Source organism: Oncorhynchus keta, chromosome 36, assembly GCF_023373465.1.
Source record: "Oncorhynchus keta strain PuntledgeMale-10-30-2019 chromosome 36, Oket_V2, whole genome shotgun sequence".
Taxonomy (NCBI): domain Eukaryota; kingdom Metazoa; phylum Chordata; class Actinopteri; order Salmoniformes; family Salmonidae; genus Oncorhynchus; species Oncorhynchus keta.
The window spans coordinates 27,259,563-27,286,849 of record NC_068456.1 but is presented as its reverse complement, the minus strand read 5'-3'; the positions used below and the strand labels follow the sequence as shown (position 1 = coordinate 27,286,849).

At 42.4% G+C, this 27,287-nt stretch overlaps 1 protein-coding gene across 8 annotated transcripts in view; it reads left to right on the top strand.

The window, feature by feature from the left end:
- Window positions 1-21,112, top strand: part of LOC118369425 (calcium-activated potassium channel subunit alpha-1) — a 388,748-nt gene extending 367,636 nt beyond the window's left edge. For 5 of the 8 annotated variants that reach the window (XM_052498738.1, XM_052498744.1, XM_052498740.1 and 2 more), the window contains 6 exons: window positions 825-955; window positions 7,500-7,694; window positions 9,172-9,290; window positions 11,310-11,534; window positions 14,441-14,469; window positions 15,394-21,112. In XM_052498738.1, coding sequence (XP_052354698.1) covers window positions 825-955; window positions 7,500-7,694; window positions 9,172-9,290; window positions 11,310-11,534; window positions 14,441-14,469; window positions 15,394-15,545 — 851 coding nt within the window. In that variant the 3' untranslated portion in view covers window positions 15,546-21,112. The remainder of the gene's footprint in view (window positions 1-824; window positions 956-7,499; window positions 7,695-9,171; window positions 9,291-11,309; window positions 11,535-14,440; window positions 14,470-15,393) is intronic. The other 3 variants (XM_052498743.1, XM_052498742.1, XM_052498741.1) reach the window with 1 other exon arrangement.
- Window positions 21,113-27,287: the final 6,175 nt, after the last annotated feature.

Here is a 27,287-nt window from a genome sequence, read left to right as displayed (position 1 = left end):
TTCTATTAGGAAAAGGCATCTTTACAAATGGTTTTAAAGAAGTTTGTTTTTATATTTTTTCTTCTTGATCTTTTCCTCTGGTTAGCAGTATTCTAGACAGAACATAGAGACTTTTCAACCCTAGCCCTTTATGATTTGAACTTGTTTCATCCTTAACAGTTCAGAATGTTGTATAACTTTGATCTTTAAAAGCAGGCTGTGCCTATGTGAATTTACCCCACAGCTTTATATATATATATATTTTTTTTTATTTTTATTGTTGTTTTAAATAATCATTTGACTTTCAGTTCTTATCTGAGATATCAACGAAGCTCCAGAATGCATGTTACATTACATGCATGATCTTCTCACCTCAACATGCACAATATGGTGGAGCGAGGTGTGCTTCACACACCGAGGTAAAACCCATGTCTTGAATGTGATTCAAAACTGCAGAAATGGTTTGTTGATGACGGATTGTACTGTGCATCTACAATGAATGCCACATCCATAACGCTTTGGTTCAGACATCACCTTTTCTATACCTAAAGACATGAGACAGTTGAGAATATATGCTATTGAGTCTTTGAAGGAGCCAATAAAGTGAATGATTCTGTTTGGGTCAGGGCCTAAGACTTGGGGTTGTAAGTCAAGTAAAAAGGAATATTGGCTCATATTGACTCAAAAACACCAACAAAAAAAGTTTGGGAACCCCTGCCCTAGCTATGTCACCCAGCGATTCTCTACTTCTCAAGTCCTCAGGTGTGTTGGTGTGTGTTTGACGTGCTGTGCCCCCCTTGGCCTCTGTCTCGCTCTGACTCTGTTTTGGGTCTCCCTTCTCTCAGTGAACGACTCCAACGTTCAGTTCTTGGACCAAGATGATGACGACGACCCGGACACAGAGCTGTACCTGACGCAGCCCTTCGCCTGTGGAACCGCCTTCGCTGTCAGTGTGCTGGACTCTCTCATGAGTGCAGTGAGTAGACATTACTAAGTATACGCTACTCAATGTACACAGTTCGTAGTATGCACTTTACTTTTTTGGCACTTTTTTTCATTTTATTTAGTCCGACATGTTACTAGGTAGTCCGACATGTTACTAGGTAGTCCGACATGTTACTAGGTAGTCCGACATGTTACTAGGTAGTCTGACATGTTACTAGGTAGTCCGACATGTTACTAGGTAGTCTGACATGTTACTAGGTAGTCCGACATGTTACTAGGTAGTCTGACATGTTACTAGGTAGTCTGACATGTTACTAGGTAGTCTGACATGTTACTAGGTAGTCTGACATGTTACTAGGTAGTCCGACATGTTACTAGGTAGTCTGACATGTTACTAGGTAGTCTGACATGTTACTAGGTAGTCCGACATGTTACTAGGTAGTCTGACATGTTACTTGGTAGTCCGACATGTTACTAGGTAGTCCGACATGTTACTAGGTAGTCTGACATGTTACTAGGTAGTCTGACATGTTACTAGGTAGTCCGACATGTTACTAGGTAGTCCGACATGTTACTAGGTAGTCTGACATGTTACTAGGTAGTCTGGTAGTCTGACATGTTACATGTTACTAGGTAGGTAGTCCGACATGTTACTAGTCCGACATGTTACTAGGTAGTCTGACATGTTACTAGGTAGTCTGACATGTTACTAGGTAGTCTGACATGTTACTAGGTAGTCCGACATGTTACTAGGTAGTCTGACATGTTACTAGGTAGTCCGACATGTTACTAGGTAGTCTGACATGTTACTAGGTAGTCTGACATGTTACTAGGTAGTCTGACATGTTACTAGGTAGTCCGACATGTTACTAGGTAGTCTGACATGTTACTAGGTAGTCCGACATGTTACTAGGTAGTCTGACATGTTACTAGGTAGTCCGACATGTTACTAGGTAGTCTGACATGTTACTAGGTAGTCCGACATGTTACTAGGTAGTCTGACATGTTACTAGGTATTCTGACATGTTACTAGGTAGTTACTGTTACTAGGTATTCTGACATGTTACTAGGTAGTCCGACATGTTACTAGGTAGTCTGACATGTTACTAGGTATCCGACATGTTACTGACATGTTACTAGGTATTCTGACATGTTACTAGGTAGTCCGACATGTTACTAGGTAGTCTGACATGTTACTAGGTAGTCTGACATGTTACTAGGTAGTTCTGTTCGACATGTTACTAGGTAGTCTGACATGTTACTAGGTAGTCTGACGTTACTGACATGTTACTTTAGTTCGACATGTTACTAGGTAGTCTGTTACTAGGTAGTCCGACTGTTACTAGGTAGTCTGACATGTTACTTTAGTTCGACATGTTACTAGGTAGTCCGACATGTTACTAGGTAGTCTGACATGTTACTAGGTAGTCTGACATGTTACTAGGTAGTCTGACATGTTACTAGGTAGTCCATGACATGTTACTAGGTAGTCTGACATGTTACTAGGTAGTCCGACATGTTACTAGGTAGTCCGGTAGTCTGACATGTTACTTTAGTTCGTTTACTAGGTAGTCTGACATGTTACTAGGTAGTCTGACATGTTACTTTAGACATGTTACTAGGTAGTCATGTTACTAGGTAGTCTGACATGTTACTAGGTAGTCCGACATGTTACTAGGTAGTCCGACATGTTACTAGGTAGTCTGACATGTTACTAGGTAGTCTGACATGTTACTAGGTAGTCTGACATGTTACTTTAGTTCGACATGTTACTAGGTAGTCCGACATGTTACTAGGTAGTCTGACATGTTACTAGGTAGTCTGACATGTTACTTTAGTTCGACATGTTACTAGGTAGTCCGACATGTTACTAGGTAGTCTGACATGTTACTAGGTAGTCTGACATGTTACTTTAGTTCGACATGTTACTAGGTAGTTCGACATGTTACTAGGTAGTCTGACATGTTACTTTAGTTCGACATGTTACTAGGTAGTCTGACATGTTACTACTGACATGTTACTAGTAGTCTGACATGTTACTAGGTAGTCCGACATGTTACTAGGTAGTCTGACATGTTAGTCTAGGTAGTCTGATGTTACTAGGTAGTCTGACATGTTACTAGGTAGTCCGACATGTTACTAGGTAGTCTGACATGTTACTAGGTAGTCTGACATGTTACTAGGTAGTCCGACATGTTACTAGGTAGTCTGACATGTTACTAGGTAGTCTGACATGTTACTAGGTAGTCCGACATGTTACTAGGTAGTCTGACATGTTACTAGGTTAATCGCATAATCCAGTACCAAAATTATCCTTTTTGTGAACAGTCTATATTTCATCCATATTTATAAATATTTTCTATCCATATTTTAATCCCTATTTTATTTACATAGGCTAGTGGCTGTTAAGGCCGTAGGGTGAAGCAGAATTTTTATAGGGTAAAAGTTGCATATTGTTGCAGTTGCAACATGCAGCAGTCAAGGGCTAAAATGATTGATTTGAACACAGTCAGTTAGGAGTCAGTCCAGTGTTGCGTACAAGATGTCAGCAACCACAAGACAAGACACAGATAGTGGGTTTACTGTAAGACGTGCATACTGTCTTTAAACAAAGTAGTTTAAAGGTCGTAACTAAGTACTGTATACTATGTACTGTATAATTGGTAGTGTATACTTGGTAGTGTCTACTCACCTGCACCCATGTCTGCTGTCTCTAAAGCTGGCTGTTGAATTGAAGATGCTTTTGGTTTACATAAGTGTGAAACGTAGCAAAGATGCATTTCAAAACACTGCAGATCTAATACATTTTTTGGAAGCAAACTTGCAGTCACACACACACACACACAGACAGACAGACAGACAGACAGACAGACAGACAGACAGACAGACAGACAGACAGACAGACAGGCAGACAGACACAGACAGACAGACAGACAGACAGACAGACACACAGACAGACACACAGACACACAGACAGACAGACAGACAGACAGACAGACAGACAGACAGACAGACAGAGTTAAGTAAAGGGTTAGACTTAACGGATATGGATGCGTCAGATAAGATGCTCTGCTCAGCGCAGCAGCATTACGGAGTAGGCAGAAGTTGGTAAATGATATGCCACATTGATCAGACAGCGCTGCCAGCTCCAATGACATCAAAAGGGAAGTTGTTGCCACCACTCCTCATATAAAGTGTCACGAAACAAACTTTCAAGGAGCTTATTAGATCTTTTAACAAGGTAAGTGCTGAGGTTCCCTCTAATGGCACATTTGACATGCAAAGGTGGGCCATCATCAAGGTCCAAAAAAACACTTTCATCTTTCAACAATGAGAGAGAGAGGAGCTCACTCCCACATGTTCTGTGATGTCTCTCGCTCTCGCTCTCTCTCTCCCACCCACCACCGATTAAGGCAGCACCCCGCACCTCTCTGATTCAGAGGGGTTGGGTTAAATGCGGAAGACACATTTCAGTTGAAGGCACTCAGTTGTACAGCTGACTTGGTATCCCCCTTTCCCTTTCCACCATCTCTCTCTCTCTCTCTTTCCCCTCTTCCCCATCTCTCCCCTTTTCCCCTTCTCCATCTCTCCCCTTTTCCCCTTCTCCATCTCTCCCATTTCCCCTTCTCCATCCCTCCCCTTTCCCCTTCTCCATCTCTCCCCTTTTCCCCTTCTCCATCCCTCCCCTTTTCCCCTTCTCCATCTCTCCCCTTTTCCCCTTCTCCATCTCTCCCATTTCCCATTCTCCATCCCTCCCCTTTCCCCTTCTCCATCCATCCCTCCCATCCCTTTTTCCCCTTCTCCATCTCTCCCCTTTCCCCTTCTCCATCCCTCCCCTTTTCCCCTTCTCCATCTCTCCCCGTTTCCCCTTCTCCATCCCTCCCCCTTCTCCATCTCTCCCTTTTCCCCTTCTCCATCTCTCCCCTTTTCCCATTCTCCCCCTTTTTCCCCTCTCCATCTCCCCCTTTTCCCCTTCTCCATCTCTCCCCTTTTCCCATTCTCCCTTTTCCCCTTCTCCATCCCCTCTCCCCTTTTCCCCTTCTCCATCTCTCCCCTTTTCCCTTCTCTCCCCCCTTCTCCATCTCTCCCCTTTTCCCCTTCTCCATCTCTCCCTCCCCCTTCTCCATCTCTCCCCTTTTCCCCTTCTCCATCTCTCCCCTTTTCCCCTTCTCCATCTCTCCCCTTTTCCCCTTCTCCATCTCTCCCCTTTTCCCCTTCTCCATCCCTCCCCCTTCTCCCTCTCTCCCCTTTTCCCCTTCTCCATCCCTCCCCCTTCTCCATCTCTCCCCTTTTCCCCTTCTCCATCTCTCCCCTTTTCCCCTTCTCCATCTCCCCTTTTCCCCTTCTCCATCTCTCCCCTTTTCCCCTTCTCCATCTCTCCCCTTTTCCCTTCTCCATCTCTCCCCTTTTCCCCTTCTCCATCTCTCCCCTTTTCCCCTTCTCCATCTCTCCCCTTTTCCCCTTCTCCATCTCTCCCCTTTTCCCCTTCTCCATCCCTCCCCTTTTCCCCTTCTCCATCTCTCCCCTTTTCCCCTTCTCCATCTCTCCCCTTTTCCCCTTCTCCATCTCTCCCCTTTTCCCCTTCTCCATCTCTCCCCTTTTCCCCTTCTCCATCTCTCCCCTTTTCCCCTTCTCCATCCCTCCCTTTTCCCCTTCTCCATCTCTCCCCTTTTCCCCTTCTCCATCTCTCCCCTTTTCCCCTTCTCCATCCCTCCCCCTTCTCCATCTCTCCCCTTTTCCCCTTCTCCATCTCTCCCCTTTTCCCCTTCTCCATCTCTCCCCTTTTCCCCCTCTCCATCCCTCCCTTTTCCCCTTCTCCATCTCTCCCCTTTCCCTTTTCCCCTTCTCCATCTCTCCCCTTTTCCCCTTCTCCATCCCTCCCTTTCCCCTTCTCCACCTCTGCCCTTTTCCCCTTCTCCATCTCTCCCATTTCCCCTTCTCCATCCCTCCCCTTCTCCATCTCAACCCTTTTCCCCTTCTCCATCTCTCCCCTTTTCCCCTTCTCCATCTCTCCCATTTTCCCCTTCTCCATCTCTCCCCTTCTCCATCTCTCCCCCTTTCCCCTTCTCCATCTCTCCCTTTTCCCCTTCTCCATCTCTCCCCTTCTCCATCTCTCCCCCTTTCCCCTTCTCCATCTCTCCCCTTTTCCCCTTCTCCATCCCTCCCCTTTTCCCCTTCTCTACCTCTCCCCTTTCCCCTTCTCTACCTCTCCCCTTTCCCCTTATCCATCTCTCCCCTCTTCACCCATCCCATCTCTCCCCTCTTCACCCATCCCATCCCATCTCTCCCCTCTTCACCCATCCCATCTCTCCCCTCTTCACCCACCCCATCTCTCCCCTCTCCCCCTTCTCCATCTCTCCCCTCTTCCCTACCCTATTTCTCCCCTCTCCCCTTCTCCATCTCTCCCCCTTCCACATCCCATCTCTCCCCTCTTCACCCATCCCATCTCTCCCCTTTTCCCCTTCTCCATCCCTCCCCTTTTCCCCTTCTCCATCTCTCCCATTTTCCCCTTCTCCATCTCTCCCATCTCCTCCATCCCATCTCTCCCCACTTCACCTTTCTCCATCTCTCCCCTCTCCCCCTTCTCCATCTCTCCCCTCTCCCCCTTCTCCATCTCTCCCCTCTTCCCCACCCCATCTCTCCCCTCTCACCTTCTCCATCTCTCCCCCTTCCACATCCCATCTCTCCCTTCTCCCCTTCTCCATCTCTCCCCTCTTCCACATCTCATCTCTCCCCTCTTCCACATCTCATCTCTCCCCTCTTCCACATCTCATCTCTCCCCTCTTCCCCATCCCATCTCTCCCCTCTTCCACATCTCATCTCTCCCCTCTTCCACATCTCATCTCTCCCCTCTTCCACATCTCATCTCTCCCCTCTTCACCCACCCCATCTCTCCCTTCCACATCTCATCTCTCCCCTCTTCACCCACCCCATCTCTCCTCTTCCACATCTCATCTCTCCCCTCTTCCACATCTCATCTCTCCCCTCTTCCACATCTCATCTCTCCCCTTCACCCACCCCATCTCTCCCCTCTTCCACATCTCATCTCTCCCCTCTTCCACATCTCATCTCTCCCCTCTTCCACATCTCATCTATCCCCTCTTCCCCACCCCATCTCTCCCCTCTCCTACATCCCATATTTCCCCTCTTCACCATCCCATCTCTCCCCTCTTCCACATCCCATCTCTCCCCTCTTCCACATCCCATCTCTCCCCTCTTCCCCACCCCATCTCTCCCCTCTCCCCACCCCATCTCTCCCCTCTCCCCCTTCCTCATCTCTCCCCCCGTCACCCATCCAATCTCTCCCCTCTTCCTCACCCCATTTCTCCCCTCTCCCCCTTCTCTTCCTTCTTCCCCATCTTATCTCCCCATCTCTCCCCTTCTCTATCTCTCCCCTTATCGCCACCATCTCTCCCCTCTTCCCCCTTATCCCCCCTTCTCCATCCCTTCCCCCTTATCTCCCCTTTCTCCATCTCTCCCCTCTCCCCCGTTCTCTGTCCGCCACATATCCTCTACCGTTGTGGCTCTAATGGTGTCTCCTTACTTACGGATCTCACATCCTTTTATCTCTGCAGACATACTTCAACGATAATATCCTCACCCTGATCCGGACGCTGGTGACTGGGGGAGCCACCCCAGAGCTAGAGGCTCTACTGGCTGAGGAGAACGCCCTGCAAGGGGGCTACAGCACGCCACAGACACTGGCCAACCGAGACAGGTGTCGTGTTGCCCAACTGGCCCTGTACGATGGGCCCTTTGCCGACTTGGGGGTAAGCGAATGTTTAAATGGAGCTGACAGGTTTTGGCACTCGGCAGCAGCACCCATCCCGCCTGCTTGGCTCCTTGCGGCACTTAATACAAAGTGAAGAACAGAGAACACGCAAAGGGTGCTCTGCTTAGGAGAAGGAAGGAGGGTTCTGGAGTGTGTGTATGTTAGAGCTGGGTGATATGGAAAAAAATCCATAATGCGGTAAATTGACACATTTTTTGCTATAACAATAAATCAGAGATAAATAATAATAAATTATTCTGCGGGGAGGTGCTAGAGTTGGGCGATATGGACAAAAAGTAACATCGCGATAAATGTAACTGTTTTGCTCGATAACAACAAATACAACAATCATTTATTTTATTATATGGACAGTTACTTTACAAGCAGCAGGGCTCTAGAATAGTTGTTTTCCAGTGCCAAATAAGACAGCTGAGATGGTAGCCTATGATTCAAATAAGACAGCTGAGATGGTAGCCTATGATTCAAATAAGACAGCTGAGATGGTAGCCTATGATTCAAATAAGACAGCTGAGATGGTAGCCTATGATTCAAATAAGACAGCTGAGATGGTAGCCTATGATTCAAAAAGTCAGCTATTTCATCTAACATATCCAGGAAATGCATGATTGATATTTTGAAGTGCAACCTCCAGAATGATCAGATTTAATTTAGTCTCTTCAGAGAATTCCCCGACGTCTTTATGCTTATTGACCTATAGGCTGTATTATACACCACCCGAGGAAGTGGGAACTCAAAACCCGTAGCTAGAATTATTAGGCTAATTGATTCATATGTCAGTAAATGTAGCTCATGTCCTTTAAAGACTTTCCAGCGCTAGGATACAGGCCTATTCACTGCAAATGACGCTCTCCGGCCTGCGATGCAACAAAACCTTACTACACTAAAGCCTACTCCCGGTGTAAAGTGAATGAACTCAATATTAGGAGGTGAGAAATACATGATATGATTGTCCTCTCTGTAACTAGAACAACAGTAGTTACTTTGAAAACTGTATTTTTCCTACAATAGGATTTTGAGCAACGGCCATAAGCTTGTGCTTGTCAGAATGCGTCTCTTCCTCCTCCATGCACACAGTGGGGAGAGGGAGAGTCAGCTGTCGACAGCGAAACGGTGACAGGCATATACTTGCAGAGCAGGAAGCACCATAATGCATAGGCTATTACTGTTGACCAAATAATGGTCCTAGAACAATCTACAGGAATGTTGTGTAGGCAAATCACCTAAAATTACCGACGTAAGCAAAATGCTTCGGTTTTTCGTCCCAGCATTGCTGTGTGTGTGTTCTGGGATGAAGAAGGTCTCTTTCCCCAAATCATACAGCAGGATGTATCCAGGGCACTGCAGTTTGACATAAAAAAAAAACGTGGATTATTTTGTAATTTAGACAAATGATTACACTTTATAAGCCAACACACCCTGATGTTGTTTTTGATTTGCCATTTGTTGTTTTCCAGGATGGTGGTTGCTATGGAGATTTGTTCTGTAAAGCATTGAAGACATACAACATGTTGTGCTTCGGAATCTACAGATTGAGAGACGCTCACCTTGCCACACCTAGCCAGTGTACCAAACGGTGAGACAGTCAGTGTTACATCCACCCGTCAACATCAGCTGTTTCCCATTATAATATTAGCAGTTATGTGGATATATTATACTGTTTATCGTAGACACTTATGTGATTCGATAACTCTACAAACTAGATGCATTTCGACTTCATGCCTCTAACACGGAAACATTTTTATTTGGAATAAATCTGCTTAGAAATCTTGTAACTGATTAGTTTTCAACCACGCCCCATTAGCTTTCTGTGATGTATTTGTTTTTATAAACTGGGTGGTTCGAGCTCTGAATGATGATTGGCTGTATGACAAAAGGTTTTCTTTACTGCTCTAATTACATTGGTAAGCAGTTTATAATATCAATAAGGCACCTTGGGGGTTTGTGGTATACGGCCAATGTACAGTACATTCAGAAAGTCTTCAGACCCCTTCACCTCTTCCACATGTTGTTATGTTACAGCCTTATTCTAAAATGGATTAAATAAAACATCTCCCTCATCAATCTACACATAATACCCCATAATGACGAAGTGAAAACTGTTTTTTATAACTTTTTGCAAATGTATTAAAAATAAAAACATATAATTTACATAAATATTCAGGCCCTTTGCTATGATTCTTGAAATTGAGCTCAGGTTCATCCTGTTTCCATTGATCATCCTTGAGATGTTTCTAAAACTTGATTGGAGTCCACCTGTGGAAAGGCAAACACCTGTCTATATAAGGTCCTACAGTTGACAGTGCATGTCAGAGCAAAAACCTGACATGAGGTCGAAGGAATTGTCCGTAGAGATCCGAGGCAGGATTGTGTCGAGGTACAGATCTGGAGAAGGGTACCAAAACATTTCTGCAGCATTGAAGGTCTCCAAGAACACAGTGGCCTCCATCATTCTTAAATTGAAGAAGTTTGCAACCACCAAGACTCTTCCTAGAGCTGGCCACCCGGCCAAACTGAGCAATCGGGGGAGAAGGGCCTTGGTCAGGGAGGTGATAAGAACCCGTTGGTCACTCTGACAGAGCTCCAGAGTACCTTTGTGGAGATGGGAAAACCTTCCAGAAGGACAACCATCTTTGCAGCACTCCACCAATCACCTTTATGGTAGAGTGGCCAGACGGAACACACTCAGTAAAAGACACATGACATCCCGCTTGGAATTTGCCAAAAGGCACCTAAAGGACTCTCAAAACCATGAGAAACAAGATTCTCTGGTCTGATTAAATCAAAATTGAACTCTTTGGCCTGAATGCCAAGCATCACGTCTGGAGGAAACCTGGCACCATCCGTACCGTGAAGCATGGTGGTGGCAGCTTCTTGCTGTGGGAATGTTTTCATCAACAGGTACTGGGAGACTAGTCAGGATCGAGGGAAAGATGAACGGAGCAAAGTACAGAGAGATCCTTGATGAAAACCTGCTCCAGAGTTCTCAGGACCTCAGACTGGGGCGAAGTTTCACCTTCTAACAGGAAAACAACTCTAAGCACACAGCAAAGACAACGTAGGAGTGGCAGGAGTCTTTGAATGTCCTTGAGTGGCCCAGCCAGAGCCTGGACTTGAACCCGATCGAACATCTCTGGAGAGACCTGAAAATAGCTGTGCAGCGACGCTCCCCGTCCAACTTGAGTTTGAGAGGATCTCCAGAGAAGAATGGGAGAAACTCCCCAAATACAGGTGTGCCGAGCTTGTAGTGTCATACCCAAGAAGAGTCGAGGCTGTAATCGCTAAATATGCAAAAATGTTTAAAATAATGTTTTTTCTTTGGCATTTGTGTGTAGATTGATGAGGAAAAAATGAATTTTAGAATAAGGCTGTAACGTAACAAAATGTGGAAATAGTCAAGGTATCTGAATACTTTCTGAATGCACTGTACCATGGCCACGGGCTGTATTCAGGCACTCTGCATTACGTTGAGCCTAAGAACAGCCCTTAGCCGTGGTATATTGGCCATATACACCCCCCTCCCCTGGCCTTATTGCTTAATTATACATTGACTAATCAGTGTTTTCTACCAACTCCTATCCTTTCCTTTATACAGGTATGTGATTACCAACCCTCCGTATGAGTTTGAGTTGGTCCCCACAGACCTGATCTTCTGTCTGATGCAGTTTGACCACAACGCGGGCCAGTCTCGGACCAGCCTTTCCCACAGCTCCCACTCCTCCCATTCCTCCAGCAAAAAGAGCTCGTCCGTCCACTCCATCCCCACCACCAACCGCCAGAACCGCAGCAGCAAGGCTCGGGAGGCTGGCCACAAACAGAAGTAGGTGGAGGAGGGGTGTGTGTGTGTGTGTGTGTGTGTGTGTGTGTGTGTGTGTGTGTGTGTGTGTGTGTGTGTGTGTGTGTGTGTGTGTGTGTGTGTGTGTGTCTGTGTGTGTGTGTGTGTGTCTGTGTGTGTGTGTGTCTGTGTCTGTGTGTGTCTGTCTGTGTAGTATGTGTTCCCAAAAGTTTCCTGTGGGTGTTGTGTCTATGTAGAGTTGTGGCCAAAAGGTGTGTGTCACTGTTTGGGTCAGTTATCTCTGTCTGTATGTTTATTGGGGTTTGGGTTTTGTTTCTGAGATTTTGTGCTCAATGTCAACGTCATGTTTGTGCAATGTTTGCTCCATAACCATCAGCATGTGGTCCTTGGTCTGACATCTCTGCCTGCCTCCATAGCTACTGTACCATGATCTAATCAATGGAACTAAGGGGAAACTTTGATGTGCATTGTTTTCACCGACAAACTGTCTTAAAAATTTCCTTCAACCTCATTGAACCTTTATTTAAGCATTATTTTAAGAACGCAAAATATCACCGAAAGATGACAAGGAACATAGGTCTTTCTATAACAATGTTGTCTTTCTATAATAAGTCTTTCAATCATATGTTGTCTTTGTACCAGGCCGGTGACGTGCGTGGCAGGCATTTTGTCTCGATAAGACACAGTACAGTGCACTCGGGAAAGTATTCAGACCCCTTAACCTTTTTCCACATTTTGTTACGTTACAGCCTTATTCTAAAATTAATTGAATTGTTTTTTTCCCCCTCATCAATCTACACATACTACCCATAATGACAAACCAAAAACTGGTTGTTTAGACATTTTGCTCATTTAAAAAAACACAAAACTGAAATATTACATTTACATACATATTCAGACCCTTTAGTCAGTACTTTGTTGAAGCACCTTTGGCAGTGATTACAGCCTCGAGTCTTCTTGGGTATGACGCTACAAGCTTGGCACACCTGTATTTGGGGAGTTCCTCCCATTCTTCTCAGTAGATCCTCTCAAGCTCTGTTAGGTTGGATAGGGAGTGCTGCTGCACACCTATTTTCAGGTCTCTCCAGAGATGTTTCGATTGGGTTAAAGTCCGGGCTCTGGCTGGGCCATTCAAGGACATTCAGAGACTTGTCCCGAAGCCACCCCTGCGTTGTCTTGGCTGTGTGCTGAGGGTCATTGTTCTGTTGGAAGGTGAACCTTCGCGCCAGTCTGGGGTCCTGAGCGCTCTGGAGGAGGTTTTCATCAAGGATCTCTCTGTACTTTGCTCCGGTCATCTTTCCCTCGATCCTGACTAGTCTCCCAGTTTGTGCTGCTGAAAAACATCCCAACAGCATGATGCTGTCACCACCATTCTTCACCATAGGGATGGTGCCAGGTTTCCTCCAGACATGATGCTTGGCATTCAGGCAAAGAGAGCCAAAGAACTTGGTTTCATCAGACCAGAGAATCTTGTTTTTGATGGTCTGAGTGTCCTTTAGGTGCCCTTTTGGTAAACTCCAAGTGGGCTGTCATGTGCCTTTTACTGAGGAGTGGCTTCCGTCTGGCCAGGAAGAGTCTTGGTTGTTCCAAACTTCTTCCTTTTAAGAATGATGGAGGCCACTGTGTTCTTGGACCTTCAATGCTGTAGACATTTTTTGGAATCCTTCCCCAGATCTGTGCCTCGACACAGTCCTGTCTCTGAGCTCTACAGACAATTCCTTTGACCTTGGTTTTTGCTCTGACAGGCACTGTCAACTGTGGGATCTTATATAGACATGTGTTTTTTCCAAATCATGTCATTTCAATTGAATTTATCACAGGTGGACTCCATTCAAGTTCTAGAAACATCTCACGGATGAGCCATGGAAACAGCTGAGCTGAGCTCAACTTTGATTCTCATAGCAAAGGGTCCGAATACTTATGTAAATAAGGTATTTCTGTTATTAATATTTAATACATTTGCAAAAAATGATAAAAACCTGTTTTCGCTTTGTCGTTATGTGGTATTATGTATATATTGAGGATTTGATTTGATCCATTTTAGAGTAAGGCTGTAACATAACAAAATGTGGAAAAGTGAAGAGGTCTGAATACTTTCTGAATGCACTGTACAGTATGTTTTTACTTTGACTCATATTGGTATAGCCTGCTTATTTGTTAGTGTACGTACCAACAGCATGCCATGGTTATGGATTGAATGTAACATGATTTATGTGGACTAAACATTTTACCCAACATGACCACATTTTGACCAGAGAAGCTGATGTTCCAGATGATTGTCCATGAATGATAAACGTCATCTATCTGGTTATTGTGTCTGTTCTGAGACATGGCATGTCCATGGTCCTAGTTCTCCATCTCAAATGCTTATTTTTAGTTCTGTCTTAAATTTGAATGTGTTTTGCATAATATAATATAACATTTAAGTTATATTAAATGATAAGGAAGTAATAATTGTCATAATTACCCAGAGAATATGATTTTGATGGTAAGAAAAGACATCATGCTACTAAGTAATCCCTAAACAGTCATTTATCAATTTCCATTCTTAAGCTTAAAGACAACAGACCAATTGAAATGTCTTAGTGTCATTTTAAATGTCCCTTAGCATTTGCCTTCAATGCTTTTCAAACATGGTGTCATCGGGAGGCGAAGTGTAGGTGTTCAGTATCTAGAAACATAAACAGGGCTAAGGGAACATCTGACAAGTAGGGTTGGGGTCAATTTAGGACGTAAACTGAAATAGCATTTTACATTTTGTCAATGAGGCCTTGATTACGTTAGAAAATAGCCATAGTTGTCAGTGTTTACATACTGTAGAGAACAGCAAGAGATCCAGTCAGGTCAGTGATTGTGTTTGAGACTTGTTATTTGCCTTGTATAGACTGTAATACCTCACTTACTTAGATTACCTACTTCTCTTTCTGAAGTGCAACAAGGATGAATAGAATGAGCCAAGGTATGCAAGTTAACAATTCTGCATGTCCTACTATTACAATAGCAACCTTTACGTGGGGTTCTAATCATAACTTTGTCCCTGTGGCAATTGTTATGACAAGCGGAGGTTTTATAGTCTTTCTGTTATTTTCCTGTAAGGATAAGTCATCATGCCTCAGTTTAAGTTTTGCTTTTGGACAAATGGAAAGCAAAATGGCTGCCGCTGCCTCTGCCCTCTCCCTGTCATGCCCAGGACCATCTCTGCATTGGCTCTTCCTGCCTTTTTGTTTTATCTCCTTCACACCCTAATTCACCTGATTATGCTTTTTCTTTGTTTTCTTCTGACAGAGCCTCTATTTTTTATCATTTATCATGTTTTTTTGTTTGCTTTATTTCAACTTGAGACAAATTGCATTGTCAGAATTTTGTGTGTTTGCACATATTCTTTCCTATTGAATGTGATAGAAATATGTTGTAATCCGGATTCTGTATACTGGAGCCACAGAGTGTTGCCTATCACACACTATATAATACAAACATGAATTGTAGACATTTGATGACCTAAAGATCATACCTCTCGTAGAATAGGCTTGAAACCTCCTCAAAATGAAATGTTTCGAACTCATAACTCTGTGGTGGTTTCAGGCGATAGACATCTTGCTTCACCCCAGGCATAGTTTCAAAACATCAAACACTTGTGCTGTAACACACTTGCCTGAGCACTAAGTTGACTGAAACACACACACACTTACATTCACACAGACCCACATGTACACACTCCAAAGTTGAAATAACTTTACCTGGAAGGAAATGAAGTACCTGACTTGAAACCTATGATCCCTCATGCTATATAAGGCGGCTACGTAAACTGAGACAGGAATATATGACATGACACCGTATGGATTATTCAACACTAACACTTTGTTTCTGCCCCATCCCTCCGCAGAAAGGAAATGGTTTACAGATGAACCAGAAAATGCCTACCCACGGAACATTCAGATCAAGCCCATGAGCACTCACATGGCCAACCAAGTCAACCAATACAAATCCACTAGCAGTCTGATACCACCAATCAGAGAAGTTGAAGATGAATGCTGAAAACCAGGCCCGCTTGATGACTCGTGAGAATTCTGGACGCTCTTACAAAAGGAGATAAGAGATGGCGAACAGGGATGATGATGATTAATTGGTCCCCACTCATTCTACAGATCAAGGGTTTGACATAAACACCACAACTGGAAGGAGCCTCCTATGTGTATACCTGTAATGTTTTTGAAATGATTTGAAGAGTTGAAGAGAGAAGATTAAGTACTTCCTGTAATTATTTGCAATCGTTCATCACCTCTTCGTGTGACCAGACTCCATGGCTACTGTATTTTGAGCTTACTACTTGTTGTTGGAGGATGAGGGTCACGGTAGTTCGCTCTTCGTTCAACACATCTCCCAAAAACGCCATTGGGGCTGACCACTCATACACCGTGTCTGTTTCTGTTCTATTTGCACTAAAACTGATCACGTTATTTTGCAACACGACGACGGGAAACATTGACATCTCCCCAAAACAACACCCATCACAGAAATGTGAACTTTTTGGTTGTCGATTCACTTTGTCATTTGAAGAGGTGTACAGATCCATTACATCACTGCTTAGGGTATGCTACTGTATGTCAACATGCTGTTTGAGTAATCATCTGAATGAATGCATTCGAGTCCTGTAGATCATATTGTAAATCAGTTGTCTTGAGACTCAGAGTACTGTAAGAGATAGTTCTGGGATAAGCTGGTTGACCGTATATATACACAGTACCTACATCTGTTCTGGGGATATCACAATGGCTATGGATCATAATGATGTCTTTGACCTTATTTCAAGCTCCTATCATCGCATGGTGCCTGAGCCCTTTTATAACAATACAGTGCAGATGATCAACTTAACATGAAAGGGGACAAAGGACAACCTTGTCCTAACCCTTATGTGTAAACATGAAAGAGGACGAAGGACAACCTTGTCATATCCCTTATGTGTAAACATGAAAGGTGGACGAAGGACAACCTTGTCCTATCCCTTATGTGTAAACATGAAAGGGGACGAAGGACAACCTTGTCATATCCCTGATGTGTAAACATGAAAGGGGTGAATGGACAACTTTGTCTCGTCCCTTGTGAACACGTTAATTGAGTGAAAGGACAGCCTTGTACACATCTTGCATATGGCATGTGTGTACTGTACGTGGCATCAATGTGTCCCCTTAACAAAAACATTGGTGGAACATCTGAGTTAGTGTTAGTGTCGTCATCTCTCCATCAGTGTGTATGTGATGGTGGTTCAGCCTCTGAGGGAGCAGCATGTGGGATCAAGGCTTCAAACATGAATGATGTATAGGAACTAGCTCTGTCTGGGGGTTGCCAATCAACTAATGAACTAAGCAAACACTTTTCTATGCTCACCATCATGCCCAGTCACATCACCAATAATACACCATCTATGATTGAGCTGAATAAATGTGAACAAACATTAGCTGTGTGCCCTAAAAATGTAAGGGAAGCATTTAAGCTGGAACCTATTTAATAACAAAAGAATAAGCATATCATTTCAATATTTTTTTGTCTGTTGAGAAACAATGCCACATATTGCGTAAAATGGGCATCAGTGGGTCCTCCTTTGACCAGCTCCACCACTGCCTGGCACAGGGTTGGTAACAGAGGCAGCAAAGAGCTTGGATGTTCTCTGCTGCCAATCCTGATGTCATCATGACACCTCTAAACACTGTTGGTAAACATTAAGGGAAAAGCTCAATCATAGTTTTGTCACTGATGACGATGAAGAACGCTGGACAATACTGCCTGTGTTCTTCATGTCATTCTGGTCAAGGCACAAGACAGTGCGTGTTAAAAATGGACCGTTTCTATTTTGTTTTTGATCCAGAGCAACCCAGACAGAGCTGCAGCCTTGGGGAGGAGAGGGTATAAACCAACTCAATTCTTAACCTAGATACTTTATACATACAAATATGATTATTTTATATTCATATGAGCATAATCATGTTGTACTTATTTTTACACATGACGTAGTGAGAAACACTTTGTGATAGCAATCCATTATTATTATTAGGCCTATAATTACATCAGATTATTTTATTTCTAAATGAATCACTGTATTTAACATAATCATACCAAAATTATTCATATAAATTCTGAAATGCTTATAATTAGAAATGCATCATTGAGGAAGAGTAGAAGTCCCCTCTCTTATCCCTGATAAAGTATAGTGATTAAGGGCGCTATTCAATCCATATCGCAGAAGTTCAACATTACAGTTTGATTGAAATGTAAAGGCAATGTTTAGCAGAGACTGCATTCACGATAAACGCTGCATATGTCCAGTGGTGGAACAAGTACTTATTGTCATACTTGAGTGAAATTAAAGATAGATTAATAGAGAATTACTCAAGTAAAAGTGAGTCACCCAGTGAACTTACATGACTACTTTAGTAAAAGTCTAAAAGTATTTGGTTTTAAATATATATATTTGAAAGTATAAATCATTTCAAATTCCTTATATTAAGCAAACCAGGCAGCATTTTCTTGTTTTTTATTTATTTATGGTTAGCCAGTGACACACTCCAACACTCATAATTTACAAACTAAGTATGTAGGTGTTGGTGTTTAGTGAGTCCGCCAAATCAGAGGCATGACCAGGGATGTTCTCTTGATAAGAGTGTGAATTGTCAAAAATATGAATAGTAAAATACAGATATCCTAAAAAATACTACTTAAGTAGTACTTCAAAGTATTTGTTCTTAAGTACTTTACACCACTGCATATGTCGACTCAATCGGAAATTACATTTACATTTCTATCGCACAATCTGTAACACTTCAGTGATACAGATTGATTAGAGTCCTAAGTCAATATTGTAGAAGAGATAACATAAATCTAATGAGAGCTCTAAGTCAATATTGTAGAAGAGATAACATAAATCTAATGAGAGCTCTAAGTCAATATTGTAGAAGAGATAACATAAATCTAATGAGAGCTCTAAGTCAATATTGTATTGGAAATAACATAAATCTAATGAGAGCTCTAAGTCAATATTGTATCGGAGATAACATAAATCTAATGAGAGCTCTAAGTCAATATTGTATTGGAAATAACATAAATCTAATGAGAGCCCTAAGTCAATATTGTATAGGAGATAACATAAATCTAATGAGAGCCCTAAGTCAATATTGTATAGGAGATAACATAAATCTAATGAGAGCCCTAAGTCAATATTGTATAGGAGATAACATAAATCTAACTCTGAGCTTCTTTATCACCTGTTGAGTGCTCCTCAAAACATAAATGGGCTTAGTTGAAGGATCTCTGTAGCTGTATTGATAAACTTTATTGTACTGCTCATTTTCATCTGTAAGCAAATACAAATATTGTTGTCTGAGACAAACATAAATGTGACGTAAACAATCACTGGGTGTAAATAATACCCAGACAGTGAGCCAATCGGAAAGGTGCATGAAGCCCCGATCTGAGGCATTTAGGCATTCGTTCTGTTCTGAGAGTAAAACTGGGTGACCTCTACTATCAATGATTGACCTAAATTAGGTCTCTTAGTAAGGAGAGATACATTTAAGTATTGTTTTGTGGGTGTATAATGTCATTCTTCATGAATGTGCGTTTCTAACTATGTGACAGATAGTTAGAACATCATCAGGTTGTTTGCATTGAACAGATAGCCATGATATTATAGACTAAGATAATGTCTTTCTAAAGACCTGTCATTCTTGACAAAAAAAGGACAAATATTTGTGTCTCAATATGTTGTGTATATTCAGCCATTATATAGATTTTTCTGAAGCAAAATGTCCTGAGCTTTCTGTCTGTCTATTGGGTGTGGTGCGACTGCTCATACACATTTTGTCCTGACGTGAACTTCTGAAGCTTTTGTGCTTACATTGTTGTCACACTTTGTAGCAAGTATAATTATTTTCAGAAAGTATGTGAGTAAAAATGTATATATAATTGGGTTGTTAATAATATACTCGCTAGACTGAAAAACAAGGAATTAATATTTGACACTGACAATGACTTGATTCATAACACATACTATTGACGAAGGACAAACTTATTGTTTTGTCATAAATGCAAAAAAATGTAAGCTTGACTTGAGCAGGTTTAACAGGACCTGGTTATACGAACCATCACAGAGGTGCAGACATAAGCTGGTACCAGTTCAGCAAAGCTTATCACAGTACAGAGAGAACATACTTCATTGGTTTTCTTGTTAAAATAGTTTCTTTATCAGGGTTTACATTCCATTTTGTCAGCTCTCGTCATTTATGTCACCATAGTAATATCCATGGATTGAAACTAATTTGTATTATTTGTTTACAGTTTTATTTTTGATTCAGAGGTACTTAAATAATTATCACTTTACTCAGAAATCAAATGGTACAAATCACAACCCAAACAGATGCATACTTACAGAATAGTCTACCAGTGCATTTCATTATATCTGAATGTTTTTTTATTTTCAATACATGCACCCACAATTTGTGTGACTGTTTTGACTCAAACTGGAAAAGACAGTGGATTGAAACCTGTTCTTACATTAAGCTTGATCTCTTTTTGGCACAAATACTCCACAAATCTATGGTACTGCTGTATACCATATAATATGTCCGTACACGTCTTTGCAACGTACGCCTCTAAAGTTAGTGTTTTGAAGTGCCATCGAAAGTGTTGTTGAACAAGCATCATTCAGTCATTCACTGACTCACTAACTCAGAATGAGTAGGGATTGAGTTAGTTCTTCTCAGAAAGGGAAGTAAATGTGTATGTGATTTATACTGGCGTGGAGAACATCCAAGCCATCAATGCCCCCATGCCAGTATAGTGCCAGGCAGTGCTGTAGGTCAAGAGGAGGGCCCATTTCAAGACCCACTATAGCGAAAAGTGGCATTGAAAAGGAAGGAACATGGGGCTCATCAAAGTATCATACATCTGTGTTGGTCGTACTGTCTGTAGCTGAAGGTCTTGTTGTTAGGAGACTGCAGGGAGAGATGTTAAAACATGTTTGTTGTGTGGTAGAAGGTCTGAATGACTGAAGGATGCACAGAGAGCACAGGCCAGGCTGTTTCATGTGGCTCTGGAGTGTTTTAGTCCGCTTAAGATAGTCAGGACTATGAAACGTCACACATCACTGTTACAGTATGTTACATATTTTTGTTTATCTATTTTGTTACTGTAAAGGATGGATAAAATAACTTATTTGCTGGAAAATGTACTAGATGTAATAAAATGTATAAAACTATGGGGGGATTTAAGTCTTAACAACACATTGAAATTGCAGGTGGCAATCTTTGTTGATTTTTTTAGGAAAAAAAGAAACTTGCAGTATTTTGTGGGGTGGGCTGCCTATCAGTTCGGGTGGAATTCAGGACATTGCTCTCACACGTCTCATATCTGATTCTTTGGCACATGGTCTACTTAGTTTGGATGGATACATGGAGGATTTGATGGTGCTGGGTAGATCTACCTGACTCTGTCAAATATAATCCGCTGATAAATATACTGTCTTGTACAAAAAGTTTGTACATAAATTGTACATGGTTTCTTTTTGTATTTTCTCAAATTAAAATGGATGTATTTGTGTTCTAAAACTGGAACGTCTCCTCTCATTTTCTTCCAGCATTAGAAAATGTGTATATTCTTTAGAGTGATGCACGTGAGCGTCAGACGAAAATACACCGTAGTGAAAATATGCTACGGTATAGCACAATCACAAGGTGTTAATATTTAACAATGAATTATTACACAAGGGGCAATTAAGCAAATATACAGTACATACAATAGTTAACATTAAAACAAACAACACAAAACATCTTGTTGATTAAAAGTTCTGTCCATCTCAGTCTCCCCCAGGATGGTGTCCTATAGGAGCAAACTATCCTACACATATAATTAGAAAATATATTTGATTTATTATGTCTCTGTGATCATACAGTTTCCTCCTGGACACTGAATCATAAACATCAGAAAATATATTATATACAGTGGTGTTTCCTCCTGGTTGCTGAATCAGACACATCTAAACATTAGACAATATATTATATTTATTATGTCAGTGATCCTACGGTTTGCTCCTGGTTGCTGAATCAGACACATCTACACATTAGAAAATACATTATATTTATTATGTCAGTGATCCTACGGTTTCCTCCTGGTTGCTGAATCAGACACATCTACACATTAGAAAATACATTATATTTATTATGTCAGTGATCCTACGGTTTCCTCCTGGTTGCTGAATCAGACACATCTACACATTAGAAAATATATTATATTTATTATGTCAGTGATCCTACGGTTTCCTCCTGGTTGCTGAATCAGACACATCTACACATTAGAAAATATATTATATTTATTATGTCAGTGATCCTACGGTTTCCTCCTGGTTGCTGAATCAGACACATCTACACATTAGAAAATATATTATATTAATTATGTCAGTGATCCTACGGTTTCCTCCTGGTTGCTGAATCAGACACATCTACACATTAGAAAATACATTATATTTATTATGTCAGTGATCCTACGGTTTCCTCCTGGTTGCTGAATCAGACACATCTACACATTAGAAAATATATTATATTTATTATGTCAGTGATCCTATGGTTTCCTCCTGGATAATGAATCAGACATATCTACACATTAGAAAATATATTATATTTATTATGTCAGTGATCCTACGGTTTCCTCCTGGTTAATGAATCAGACATATTGACATATTCACAATAGAAAATATATATTTACTATATCTCTGTGATCCTATACAGGTACAATAAGAGGAAATGGTGGTGGATGACATCTATTACATGGATCCTGTCTTTGACCTTTGACCTTGGCTCTCTGGAGGAAGAGTGGAGAGTTTGAACTCAAAATGAATGTTTTACATTTTCCTGTAAGCCACCCATCCCCTGATTCCTGCATGCGGTAGCATCACACAGGCATTAGTCTTGATTTACGTTCTGTGACGAGCTATTACCTGTTCCATCACTTACGCCTGTAAAAGGTGTTACCATCTCTGATTTATATTACGCTTCATTACTGCTACATTACTTCAATCACAATGTAGAGAAATATTGTGATTTAGAGATGCTAAAGAAGTGCGTGTGAGTAGGGCTGTTGCTCCTTCTCCCCCTTGACATCTCTCAGTAGATGTGTGCAATTTCACACTCCAACATCAAGCAGCAGAATATATGACCCTCCTTGGCATTTGTCCTCATTTCTCTTTAAAATGTGCAAACACTATTACCCTTGGGTTATCTAAAGTGGTGTGGCGATGATTCAATGGCTTCCTGCCGCCTCTGCACTCCCTCAGCCTCACCAGCACAACACAACAAGCTGCAGAAAGAAAAACAAGAGACAGAAAGTGAGATATAGAACGAGAGAGTGGGGAGAGGGAAAGAAAGAGGAAGATAAATGCATTGAGAAAGAGAGGGGGAGAAAGAGAGTGAGGGTGAGAATGAGAGACTGACAAGGAAAGAGAGGAATAAGGAGAGAGATGGGTTGGAGATGATGTTAGTAGCTGTGTTGATTTGTAGCCTGATAAGGGTGGCACCCAGGCGGCTGGAATTGATGGCTTGTTAGTGAGGACGGGCCCCTCTGTGAGATGTTTTCAAAATGATTGATTTACAATAAAGTGGCTCCTGGGGTGTGCACACAGGCAGAACTGATGCAGATCGATCAAGCTAAAATTGATTGATCAGCCATTTAGCTTGCCAGTGTGTACCGAATGAACCCCCCTTCCCCTCCAGCACCTCTTAATAAAACAGAGAAAGGGAGAAACACTAGATACCCCTGGACCTGTCTGCTAGCAACACAACATGAACCAGGCAATATCTGAATAAGCACCATACACTAAGAGGAGCTGGTGTGTAACGTTTATGACCATGTACTTTTTACAACACAAAACATACACATGCAATTATCCATAACATCACCCCCATCTCCAGCGCTGCATCGCTCTCCGCCACATGGCCTCAAACTGCACCATTTTTTTCTCTCTGTTGTCCTCGTACTTTCAATATTTCGATAATAAATCATTTGACCATTCCATTGTCTTAATGATGGAGGATTGGTTGATTTCCAGTTTTTAAGTACAGGCTTTTTCAATATGATTGACGTGAAAAGTACTGTCCAACCCATAGGTTATCTCACTGTGTACTGTATTCTGTTATCAACGTGTCCCTCTGTGACATAGAGATTCAGTGCTGGTAAAGACACTGTCTAACCGTACCTTCGCCTCCAAAAGAAAATATAAATAATGCTGACTGTCGTTGTCTTGCATTGGAGTCTTTCTTTGTGAGGTAAAATAACAAGTCCTGATGTAAGTCGGTTTATACTATGGAAAAAAACAGCAATTGATGTTGGGCAAAGTAAAGGGCATCTTCACATATGTGATGGTTGACTTTTATGTGAACTCTTGGTAACCTTTTATTCTGATAGGGGCCGATTTAGACTTAGGAAATGTACGCCTACTCATTCCAGGGTTTTTCTTTATTAGTACTATTTTCTACATCGTAGAATAATAATGACTTGGTCAGTAAAAAAAGTGGTCAGATGAAGCAGATGCTAAACTACAGGACTGTTTTGCTAGCACAGACTGGAATATGTTCCGGGTTTCCTCCGATCGCATTGAGGAGGGTGGCGATGATGTCGTCCCCACAGTGACCGTACATACATACCCCAACCAGAAGCCATGGATTACAGGTAACATCCACACTGAGCTAAAAGCTAAAGCTGCCGCTTTCAAGGAGCGGGACTCTAACCCGGAAGTTTATAAGAAATCCCGCAATGCCCTATGACAAACTATCTAACAGGCAAAGCGTCAATACAGGACTAAGATCGAATCGTATTACACCGGCTCCGACACTCGTCGGATGTGGCAGGGCTTGTAAACTATTACAGACTACAAAGGGAAGCACAGCCAAGAGCTACCCAGTGACACGAGCCTATTAGATGAGCTTAATTACTATGCTCGCTTCGAGGCAATTAACACTGAAACATGCATGAGAGCATCAGCTGTTCTGGACGACTGTGTGATCACACTCTCCATTGCCGATATGAGTAAGACCATTAAACAGGTCAACATTCACAAGGCTGCAGGGTCAGATGGATTACCAGGACGTGTACTCCGAGCATGCGCTGACAAACTGGCAAATGTCTTCACTGATATTTTCAACCTCTCCCTGTCTGAGTGTAATACCAACATGTTTCAAGCAGACCTCCATAGTCCCTGTGCCCAAGAACACTTAGGTAACCTGCCTAAATAATTACTGATCCATAGCACTCACGTCTGTGGCCATGAAGTGCTTTGAAAGGTTGGTCATGACTCACATCAAGGCTAGTTGAGAACAAGTTCTCATTTACAACTGCGACCTGGCCAAGATAAAACAAAGCAGTGCAACACAAACAACAACAAAGAGTTACACATGGAATAAACAAACATACAGTCAATAATACAATATACAAAGTCTATATACAGTGTGTGCAAATGAGGTAGGATAACGGAGCTAAGGCAATAAATAGGCCACAGTGGCGAAATAATTACAATTTAGCAATTAAACACTGGAATGGTAGATGTGCAGAAGATGAGTGTACAAGTAGAGATACTGTGGTGCAAAGGAGCTAAATAAATCAAATAGATAACAGTATGGGGATGAGGTAGTTGGAGGGACTAATTACGGATGAACTATGTACAGGTGCAGTGATCTATGAGCTGCTCTGACAGCTGGTGCTTAAAGCTAGTGAGGGAGATATGAGTCTCCAGCTTCAGTGATTTTTGCAGTTCGTTCCAGTCATTGGCAGCAGAGAACTGGAAGGAGAGGCGGCCGAAGGAGGAATTGGCTTTGGGGGTGACCAGTGAAATATACCTGCTGGAGCGTGTGCTACGGGTGGGTGCTGCTATGGTGACCAGTGAGCTGAGATAAGGTGGGGCTTTCCCTAGCAAAGACTTATAGATGAACTAGAGCCAGTGGGTTTGGCGACGAAGCGAGGGCCAGCCAACAAGAGCACACAGGTCGCAATGGTGGGTAGTATATGGGGCTTTGGTGACAAAACGGATGGCACTGTGATAGACTGCATCCAGAGTGTTGGAGGCTATTTTGTAAATGACATCGCCAAAGTCAAGGTACAGTATGTCCAAACTTTTGACTGGTACTATACAGTAATAGTCAAAAGTTTAGACACACCTACCCATCCAAGGGTTTTTCTTTATTTCTACATTTTTACACCATCCTTTTGTACAGTGTATGTGGACACCCCTTCAAATTAGTGGATTGTGCTATTTCAGCCACACCCATTGCTGACAGGTGTATAAAATTGAGCACAAAGCCATGCAATCTTCATAGACAAACATTGGCAGTAGAATGTCTGAAGAGTTCAGTGACTTTTAACGTGGCACCGTCATAAGATGCCACCTTTCCAACAAGTCAGTTCGTCAAATTTCTGCCAGTATAGAGCTGCCCCAGTCAACTGTAAGTGCTGTTATTGTGAAGTGGAAAACGTCTAGGAGCATCAACGACTCAGCTGCGAAGGGGTAGGCCACACAAGCTCACAGAATGTGACTGCCGAGTGTTGTAGCGCGTAAAAATCGACTGTCCTCGTCTGCAACACTCACTACTGAGTTTCCATGGCCAATCAGCCACACACAAGCCTAAGATCACCATGCGCAATGCCAAGCGTCGGCTGGAGGGGTTTAAAGCTCACTGCTATTGGACTCTGGAGCAGTGGAAAGGCGTTCTCTGGAGTGATGAATAACGCTTCACCATCTAGCAGTCTGATGTACGAATCTGGGTTTGGTGGAAGCCAGGAGAACGCTACCTGCCTGGATGCATATTACCAACTATAAGGTTTGGTGGAGGAGGCATAATGGTCTGGGGCTGTTTTTCATGGTTTGGGCTAGGCCCCTTAGTTCCAGTGTAGGGACTCTTAACACTACATCATACAATGACATTCTAGACGATTCTGTGTTTCCAACTTTATGGCAACAGTTTGAAGTTAGTCATTGCAAACCTGATCTGACCTATTTGGATTCTCATGGTCAGTCATGACAAATAATTTCTGTATGAACCTCGCTTTGTGCACCGGGACATTGTCATGCTGAAACAGAAAAAGGCCTTCCCCAGTCAGACCTTCAATCAGGAAAGAACTAGTGGTGAATAACAACTCACGTCCTGTTGTAAATCAAGGGAAAAGATCCAGGCCTGCGCTCTCCAAATTCACCAAAGTAATGTGATTTGTCACAACAGACCCTTTTCCTTAACACGTTCAAAAGTGAATTTAAGTAGGACCAGAACAGCATGAAGATGCAGCTGCTCGTTTAAAATGGTTTGAACTTTGAATCTCAACACGAGGTGGAGACGATTAACTCACCTCCCGGACAATCACTGGTACTGCTGAGTCGCTGTCCTAAGTAAAGTATCTTTCGAAAGCAAATATAAGTCGGACCATCCTGTTACTCTGCTCAAACATCGCATTACGCTACTCTGATCACCCCACTGGGGAACCAACGATACGTCTGGCTAGCCTATCTTCAAAGAAGTGTCTTCAAGAGCAAATGGAAGGAAAATCAACTCTGTAGTTCTGTTCAGGACTACACAACAAGTAACCGGATGCCAGACAACTATGAAGGACAACTGTAGAAAAGTTGTTGGAACCATTTCAGACAATTCGAGCCTTACAAGTGTGCCGCAAAAAGGCCCAACACCCTTTCCAAGGCTGCACCGTTCACCGAGAGATCCCCGGCGAACAAAGGCATTTCACATAAATACATTCATG